Source organism: Sorghum bicolor, chromosome 4, assembly GCF_000003195.3.
Source record: "Sorghum bicolor cultivar BTx623 chromosome 4, Sorghum_bicolor_NCBIv3, whole genome shotgun sequence".
NCBI lineage: Eukaryota > Viridiplantae > Streptophyta > Magnoliopsida > Poales > Poaceae > Sorghum > Sorghum bicolor.
Window position 1 is genome coordinate 63,163,844 of NC_012873.2, and position 9,955 is coordinate 63,173,798.

General features: G+C 43.7%; 1 protein-coding gene and 1 pseudogene across 1 annotated transcript; both read left to right on the forward strand.

Moving 5' to 3' along the window:
- LOC110434847 lies at positions 89–1,860 on the forward strand (annotated as a pseudogene).
- LOC8076216 (scarecrow-like protein 27) lies at positions 5,915–8,763 on the forward strand. Its single transcript, XM_002452747.2, has one exon. The coding sequence runs from the start codon at positions 6,246–6,248 to the stop codon at positions 8,394–8,396; it is 2,151 nt and encodes a 716-aa protein (XP_002452792.1). The 5' UTR covers positions 5,915–6,245; the 3' UTR covers positions 8,397–8,763.

Sequence of the window (9,955 nt, forward strand, 5' to 3'; positions counted from 1 at the left end):
CGAGAGGAATCTTGTCATGGCGTGTTGCTCTAGCCGGTCCGACCATTTAGAGCTTCATCGTTGTCAACCCACCAACCATGCAGCAGTGATGAAGAACGAGAAGTGGGTGAGAAAAGAGGGTAAATGAGATTGTTTTTTATCGACTGTGTGTTGGGCACCTTAATCAGCTATGCCCCTTATATTTATATAAGGAGATGGTGGTCTTATATCAAAGGTCAAAAACCCTTGCAAAACATGTTAAAACAAAATTTAGATCAGAATTTGGCACGTCAAAACTGGCCTAGCTATTTCCAAAACTGGTCTGGCAAGTTTCTGCGGGTTTTAGACAAAAAACCTTCTAAAATCATAATCAATTCATCCAGACTTTAAATGAGACGATTCATATATGTTTTTCGAAAAACTATTTTCTTTGTTTGGAATTTAAATGAGATTATCCAAGTATGTTTTTCGACCGTCTCGGTGATAGAAATATGATGGCAGAGTCTGTTATGCACTTTGACCATTTTTATCTTTTATTGCTAGGCCTTGTTTAGTTCGTCGCTCAAAAACTTTTCATCCATCACATCAAATTTTTAGACACATGCATGTAGCATTAAATATAGACAAAAAAACTAATTGTACAATTTATCTATAAATCATGAAATGAATCTTTTAAATTTAATTAATTTATACTTAGACGTTAATTGTCAAATAAAACAAAAATGCTATGGTAGCCAAATCCAAAATTTTATCGGAACTAAACAAAGCATTAATACCATAAGAGAGAAGGGGGTACTATTCGTGAACCTTTTCACACCGAAGCTTCCAGTCAACCAGGTCGACCCATGAGCCTCAGGCCCTGTTTAGATGAAAAAAGATTTTGAAGTTTGACACTATAGTATTTTTGTTTGTATTTGATAATTATTGTCGAACCATGGACTAACAAAGTTCAAAAGATTCGTCTCGCAAAATTAGTTATTTTTTATACAACCGGCACATTACAAGCGTTTGAATTCAATATCCAGATTCAGTTTTGTTGCATACATTAACTGACTGCTTACCATCCTTTTTCTTCCTCCCAGCTATTGGTGGAGAATATTTGGCAGACTCGACTGCTGGAATTCTATCAACGCTGTTCGATTTAAGCGGCATTCTTGCTGGCCACATTTGAGACCATCTGGATGCCCGGGCACTGACAGCAGCAAGTTTCACATTTTCTAGGATACTAGCGCTCTTCTTATACCGCTTATATGGGAGCATCTCGCTCTACTGGAACATCACCCTAATGTTCATCACCGGCATGCTTGTGAATGGCCCTTACGCTCTCATAACCACCGCGGTCTCTGTAGACCTCGGAACACATAGCTCCCTGAGAGGCAACTCCTGGCCCGGGCCTTGGCCACTATGACAACGATCATAGGCCTTGTTTAGTTCCAAAAAATTTTGCAAAACAGGTACTGTAGCACTTTCGTTTGTTTGTGACAAATATTATCTAATCATGGACTAACTAGGCTTAAAAGATTCATCTTATCAATTCCGACCAAACTATATAATTAGTTTTTATTTTTGTCTATATTTAATACTCTATGCATGCGTTTAAAGATTCGATGTGACGGGAAATCTGAAAAATTTTGCAAAATTTTTTGGGAAGTAAACAAGGCCTATGGGACAGGCTCAGCTAGCGCGGCAATTGGCCCTCTTCTGACAGGCTACATCTCTGCTAAGAGCTGGACTGCTGTCTTCACAATGCTGATGGTTGCTGCGCTCATTGCAGGCCTGCTCTTGTCAAGGCTAGTCATGGCTGAGGTCTCTGCAAAACTAGAATCCTGGAGGTCCGCAGCGCCAAATGATCTACCAGTGTCCTCCGTGGAGGGAGCTTAAGATGAGTGGGTATAACAAATCTGCTTGTGCCTTTCTAGAGATTGTTGTCTGAGCTGATGACACTGAAGAAATTGGTTAAGCCCTGAAATATCAGACCTCAGCTGGTGGTCCATGTTAAGAAGAGAAAAAGAAGATTTAAGATTTACATGACATTATGACAATATGGACGCAACAGTGATTGAAGCGGATTTTTGGATGTTGGTAAATTTATCATAGTAGAGTTTGAAAACGTGGCTTTGGTTTTTGTTTTTCCATGTTTATACGGTTAAATGCTCAGAATTTGGTTACTATTTCACTGCTGGTCACCGCGCAGTACAGGAGACAGGAGGCGGTTCACCAGCAGATTTGCCTTCTGTAGTGTTTTTAGTGAGATTAGGAGTTATTCTAAGTGTATTTGTATGAGTGATTATATTTAATGACACTTGGGGATTATTGTGGCTGCGATTTTCTTGTTACACTTGGTGGTTGCTGCCACCTAGACGGCTTGGAGCAGCGGAGGAGAATTGACACAAGTTGGTGATTGTCTGTGGCCATCTCCCGAAGATTGTGAGGGGTCTTATACCTTCCTTGGCGGAGAGCCAAAAGGTAACTCCGGTGGATTGCTCATGTCATTGAGCTACTTTACTTGTGAGTAGGGTTCTTTCGATGTTCCAGCGAGGACGATGTTCGTGCTATACCTTTTAGTCGTCGAACCACCAAGTGGTTGTTGACATAATAGGGACTAGCGTGTCGACAAGCATGTGAACCTCGAGAGAGAAATATTTGTGTCCATCTCTTGTGATTGATTGGATTTCACTCAATGATTGGTCTTCACTATATTGATTGGTTCACTTGCCTCTACACGTCGGTATAAAAATTCACTCTTACTCCTTTACATTCTCGCAAACTAGAGTAGCTTAATTTCTGATTTGAAAACTTTAGGTAGTTTTCTAGTATAAGTAGTGACCTAGTCATTGATTGAACTTAGAGATTATAATAACTAGAACTGTTGGATAAGTGGCTTGCAAACCCCTAATTAGAGCTAGAGCAAAATGCTTTGTTTTGTTATTTTCTAACTCTTGCTCTAGTTGTTTGTAAAATATTAAATAGCCTATTCACCCCCTCTAGCCATATTACGACCTTTCAATAAGGCTTGACTGGTTTGATGTTTCTATACCCCCTTCTATTTTGTAGTGTGGATAGCATCTTTCTATTTGAATTTTCTTTGGTAGATAGATATGCCATTTGTTAAGTTATAATGTTCAAATGATATTAGTGTAATCTCTTTAGTCTAAGATTTCCCGCATGTACTCTAAATATATTGTATCGCTTTGGACCTCATTGATTCTGATCGTTTGAGCTTATCTGTCGAATCTGTCAGCCATTTAACAATAATTTTCTCTCAAAACAAATCAGCAAACAATACTTTCAGCCATAATTTTTTAAACAAGCGAATATACTTGGCTTACAGATACGACATAGAGGTTACCTTAGAGCCGCGCCAAATGCTCGGTGAGGAAATCGCTAGCCGGAATTTTGGCGGGCTGTTTACATGAAAAATGACTTGCATGGTGTTGGCGAGCGTGGCACGCCGTAACTATGGCAAGTCCTGACGCAAAAATCAAAGGGGCCAATTAAATATAAAAAGACTTGATTCTCTTCCTATCTTCAGGGTTGGCGCATGATTAGAATGGGTTATGAATATGGCTTAGTTTGAGTTTGATGTTTGTGCTAAATAAAACGCTAATGGTTGTTACTAAGGCCAGTCTCAATGCATAGTTTCATGACACAGTTACCAAGACTATAAACTAGGTAATCGAGCCACAAGAGTTTCATAAGATGAAACTCCTCTCTCATCTGATGAAACTCTTTCATTTAATGACTCTACCAAGTCAGCAATTTTGCTTATGTAGCACCCTATTTAATGTACATGACACTCTCATGAAACATGCATTGAGACTGGTCTAACCGGCAACGGGTGGTGGCCTAGGCCAAGAGGCAAGTGTCACGCAATAACACCGTCTTATGTGACGTCGTAACTTTTTTTTTTGAAACTGACGTCGTAACTTTTTAAATTGATTGAGTTCGCTAATAAAGATAAATATCATGTTATAAATTTCTTTATATTATTCGCGTATTAATAAGTTTGCCACGTCATCTATATTTGCATCATTGTCTTTACTAGTAAAAGTGTCCGTACACTACAACGGAACAAAACATACTACACAACTCTTTAATTTTCTCCTTTTTATTAAATTTGAGCGATTCATGTCCACGCCGGCAGACTTCGCTACACCTCTACTCTGCATGGTGTCTCTGTACGTCAAAGCTTGAAAGATCCCAGTTCACACTTTTTTTGCTTGATGAACGGGACTCCCGAAACATGGACATCATTGGTACATGTAGTTTCCAGTCATCAAATTAGTTTGATACAGTTGGCAAAAATTAAGTTAATTTTTTTACCACTTTAGTATAGTATATATAAACATAGAAAAATATGTCCATGCGTTGATATATATTTTTCTATGTTTGCATATCTTCATTGGAAAGTCAAGATATGCAAACTTTTTCATCCCGTTCACTCTAGAATCTAGTCGCTTAATAAAATTTTAATAAATCTCTTAAAAGATCATTGCATGTGTTCCCTGATAACATCTTTGATTTTTAAGCCCACGAGTAGAATTGTAAGATGCAATCTTAATTAGTACCATATTACTAATTGATATGAAGTTACAGGGTTCTTGTCACTATATATTTATAATACCTTTAGGAAAAGAGCATTGAAACTATTATACATGACTGAGGAGCCCCTATATTTGGGAAAGCTCAACGTAGTCAAAAAAAAAAATTCCCTTATCTCTATCTAATGCGTCATCGCTGTAGTCTATTCTCCCTTCTTAACCCCTCACTCTTGTGTTGGAAGAGTGATCTTGCAATGGAAAAGGGCATAGACTGCTTCAATAACCACACTTGCCAACATCTCTCATGCACCAACCTAGACAAACATCATCTACAAAAAGTCGATGGTTATCATTGTACAAAGTGTGACGACTGCACTACATCAAGTTGCTACACTACATCAGCTGAGTTTGACTATATTCAAGCCAGGTCAGACCCTCACACGCTTAAGGGTAAAGTTTCTAACTATTCTATTTTAGTCATTCCAAAATACTAATTTTCATGTATGCCTAATTTTCCAACACTAACAAAACTATGGAATCAATATGAAAAAAAATTCTTACACTCATTGTTCTTTGCTGCACCTTTTGAGCAACTCAAGTACATCCGATAGAATCACAATGCGTTAACTTTGCATGAAACTCAGAACAATTCGGAGTGCTTGGTGATTGAAAAAAAAGTTAAGAGATGTCCAATGGTTCATGCGTGAAGTCGGCCCCCTTTTTTTAAGACCTTTGTTTAGTTTATTGATGAAAAGATTTTGGATGCTATAATAATTTTGTTTGTACTTAGCAATTATTCTTCAACTATGGACTAACTAAGCTCAAAAGATTCATCTTGTAAATTACACAAAAACTATGCAATGAATCTTTTGAGCCTAATTAGTCCATAGTTGGACAATAATTGTCAAATACAAACGAAAGTGCTACAGTATTTTGGGTACTTGTTCAGTTTGTAATATCGAGTACTATAGCATTTTCATTTGTATTTGACAAATATTGTCTAATTATAGACTAATTAGACATAAAAGATTCGTCTCACAAATTATAGGTAAACTGTGTAATTAGTTTTTATTTTTGTTTATATTTAATAATCTATGTATGTGTCGTAAGATTTAATGTGATGATAAATCTAAAATTTTTAGGAAAACTTTTTAAGAACTTAACAAGGCCTAAGACAAAAATCCGTGGTTTGGAAAGTACCACCAGTCCCAACAGTACGTATACTTCTCGTGCAGTACATTACGCTACTTTTTTTATTTTTAGTTACGGCCAATACTGTACTACTATGTAGCAGTAAAATATACTCGAGGAAGTATAATGGAAAAAGCTATTGGTAGATTGAAAATGATGGAGAGAAGGACACTTTCTGAAAACCTTTTTTATATTGCACGCATCCAGGGGCAATGGCAGTAGAGAGAGACGAGGCCACACAGGAGAGAGAGACCACACCATAGCAGCTTGCAGCAGGGGAGGAGAGAGAGAGAGAGAGGAGGGAGGCCTAGTCTGGAGGAAGGGAGCGTGTGAGCTGGGGGAGAACTGAGCAGAGCGGGCAGAGGCACAAGGCAGGCAAGGGCACGCGGTGCTCTTGCTTGCCCCCACCTCCTCTCTGTTCTATACTCGCACGCCCAAGGCCAAGGCCCGTCCCCCCACCCCCATCAGACGCACGGCGCTAAGAATTCCTCCGCCATCCCGGTTTGCGCCGCGAGATTATGAGGGATTAGGTAGATGAGGGCGGCGCTGTTCGGTGCCCAGCGGAACGGGGCTGCGGACCTCGTCGGAGGCGGGAATACGCTGTTCTGGCCGGAGGAGGGGAAGGCGAAGGTGCTGCTGGAGCCGAGGTCCGTGCTGGACTGCACACGGAGCCCCAGCCCTAACAACTCGACATCGACGCTGTCGTCGTCCCTGGGCGGCGGCGGCGGCGCTGCGGACTCGACCGGCGGCGTGGCGGCGGTTTCCGACAGCAGCGCTGCCGCTACCGCCGCCGAAGCCACCAAATGGGGAGCCCCCGGCGAGTACGGCGGCGGCGGGAAGGAGGACTGGGCCGGCGGCTGTGAGCTGCCGCCGATTCCTACCGGCCTCAACATGGAGGTCATCGGCGGCAGCGACAGCTGGGACGCCATGCTCGGCAGCGCCGCTGCGGCGGGGCAGGACCAGACGTTCTTGAACTGGATCATTGGGGCCGCCGGCGACCTGGATCAGTCAGGGCCGCCGCTCCCCGTGCACCAGCAGCCGCTCCTTGACAATGTGGGCTTCGGGTTCCCGGCGGCGGACCCCCTGGGTTTCTCGCTCGATCCCCACCTCGGCGGCGTTGCCTCGGACATGTCGTCCCCTGGTGCGGTGTCGCACGCTACCAACAGCGCTGGCGGTGGCAACAAGGCGTCCTCGGCCTTCGGCCTCTTCTCACCGGAGTCTGCTTCGCTCCAGCCGCCGCCGCCACCGGTGCTGTTCCACGAAGGTATCGACACAAAGCCCCCTCTTCTTGGTGCGCAGCCGCCCGGCCTCCTCCACCAGTACCAGCACCAGCCGACCCCCGCCACAACCTTCTTCATGCCCATCCCCTCCTTCCCCAACCACAATCAGCAGTCGCCACTCGTTCAACCACCGCCCAAACGTCATCAATCCATAGGGGATGACCTCTATCTCGCCCGAAATCGGCTTCTGTCTCCGCCGGCGGGGCAAGGTCACGCCTTTCCACCACTAAATGGTCCTGCTCCGTTCCAGCTCCAGCCTTCGCCACCACCGCCCCACGGGGCGATGAAGACGACGGCTGCGGAGGCAGCGCAGCAGCAGTTGCTGGACGAGCTTGCGGCGGCGGCAAAGGCCGCTGAAGCCGGCAATTCCATTGGCGCGCGAGAGATATTGGCGCGGCTCAATCACCAGCTTCCCCCGCTCGGGAAGCCGTTCCTCCGCTCCGCCTCCTACCTCAAGGAGGCCCTCCTCCTCGCGCTCGCCGAAGGTCACCATGGCGGCTGCCACCTCACATCACCGCTCGACGTTGCCCTCAAGCTCGCGGCGTACAAGACTTTCTCTGACCACTCGCCCGTGCTCCAGTTCACCAACTTCACCGCAACGCAGGCACTTCTCGACGAAATTGCCAGCAGCACATCGTCCTGCATCCATGTCATCGATTTTGATCTTGGCGTTGGAGGCCAGTGGGCTTCTTTCTTGCAGGAGCTTGCACACCGCCGTGGAGCAGGTGGTGCAGCTCTGCCGTTCGTCAAGCTCACTGCCTTTGTATCAGCTGCTTCCCACCATCCACTGGAACTGCGTCTTGCGCGTGACAACATTGCACAGTTTGCTGCAGACCTTGGAATTCCCTTTGGGTTCAGTGCTATCAGTGCTGATACGATCAACCCTACAGAGCTAATTTCTGCCACTGGTGATGAAGTTGTAGCTGTTGTCCTCCCGGCTGGTTGCTCTGCTCGTGCACCACCACTGCCAGCGATCCTTCGGTTGGTGAAACAGCTGGCTCCTAAGATCGTGATAGCCATAGACCATGGCGCTGATCGTGCTGATCTTCCCTTCTCACAGCACTTCTTGAATTGCTTTCAGTCTTGCATGTTCCTCCTTGATTCGCTTGATGCTGCTGGCATTGATGCTGATTCTGCCGGCAAGATTGAGAAGTTCCTGATTCAGCCAAGAATTGAGGATTCAGTGCTTGGGCGGGGCAAGGTGGACAAGCCAATTGCATGGAGAAGTGCATTTGCAGGTGCTGGGTTCGCACCTGTTCCGCCCAGCAGTTTGGCGGAGGCACAGGCCGACTGCCTCCTGAAGCGGGTGCAGGTCCGCGGATTCCACGTGGAGAAATGTGGCGTCGGGCTCACACTATACTGGCAGCGAGGCGAGCTTGTCACTGTATCAGCATGGCGGTGCTGATCAGCAATGCACGCCTGTGCGCACGACTTTTTCACCACCATTTGCTGGCATCTTCAACTCCAGTAATGTGTATTTTGTCTTGCAATTTAAGTGTTGCAAAGGAAACTAGTATATTGGTGTTGAACCCTTCGTGTTGATTATCTTTGCAACTTCTTAGCTAGTGGATTTTTAGCAATGTTGATGTCAATGTCTCTAGTATAATGATGTTGCTCTAGGATTTTACCCTGCTTGCTCTTGGGTCACTAGACATTCTCATGTCATTTGAAACACTGCTTGTGAGAAGAGGGTATAATTAACCTATCAAATGTCTGTGGTACAGTATTAATGTGTTTCATGTTCATTTATATCAGTTCTTGTTCTTATGGTATTTTCATGTTATGGATCAAACTTTGATACGTCCTGTGACCTTATCTGCAATTCGCATCAGAATTTCAGATTGCTGATGCCATCCATCCTCATACTACCAAAAATTGAATCTGACTGTCATTAGACCCATGTACAAAATTACTACTGTTGCGGACAATTATTTCAAAAGGTTAGCGTGCTGGTCGTGCTTAGAGTTTGAACCAGCTGTATTGGAAATAGTAGATCTAAAGTTTTGTTTCAAGAAGATAATTAGTTTTACTGATTCGCATAGTGCATCTCTATTTGAGCTGTACTCGTAATGGTCCATTCCTAATGTGCAATTGAGAGGGTTTATTTGAGCATGGGGTATGGTTCCTTGTTGAAACTATCTTGGCATTTAGTACGATATAGAAGTAATTCCTTGTTCCAGTTGTGTTTCATGTGAACTATAACACCAGACTTGTCAAATAATGAGTCCTGGCATACATGTTTTTTTTTAGTATCTATTCACAAATGGTAAATATGGTACTCAAGATGTTCCTTACAATAGGAAACACACCAAGCAAATGAAGCATTTGCAAGGATGTAAATTGCTGCTTGTTTTGTTAATGTGCCAAGCATAGACAGCAAGCCCCACAACCAATTCACACTTGACAGGTCATTCTGTTATATTTCCACAATACACTTGACAATAGCGCATGGCAATCACAAAGGTACATGCATCTTGTTCATAGGCTAAGCTCATTAGGAGGATTAACTTGTATCATGCGTAGCAAGGTTTCCTCGGTGGTGTGCTTGTGCTTTGAGTCAGCTTTCTTTTTCAAACTGTGGGTCAGCTTGTTGGTGCCTTGAATGTGACTCTTGGCATTTCTTCTTTGCGCAGATTTGGGGTTGTGAAATGTGTTGATTGCTCTTGAACCCAATCACATATACATGTAGTATAGTATGTAGTACAAGTTTACTAGTATCTTAGCGTTTGCTGGACACATTTTTGGCTTTTGGGACCCTTTGAAATCTCTCGCAATCCCTCTGTTTTCTCATCTGCTTGCATGATATAATAACTCTGTACCAGTACCAGCAATGCATCATGTGATATGTCCTACCTCTGATTAGAAAATATTTTAACAGTGTCTTATTTTACCTGCTACTGGTCGATTAGAAGAAAAAAAAAGCGGGGTTCTGAAAGACCAGGACAAGAAAACTGGCACGATCAT

Coding starts and splice junctions, on each gene's coding strand:
- LOC8076216 (XM_002452747.2), top strand. CDS start 6,246: ATGAGGGCGGCGCTGTTCGGTGCCCAGCGGAACGGGGCTGCGGACCTC.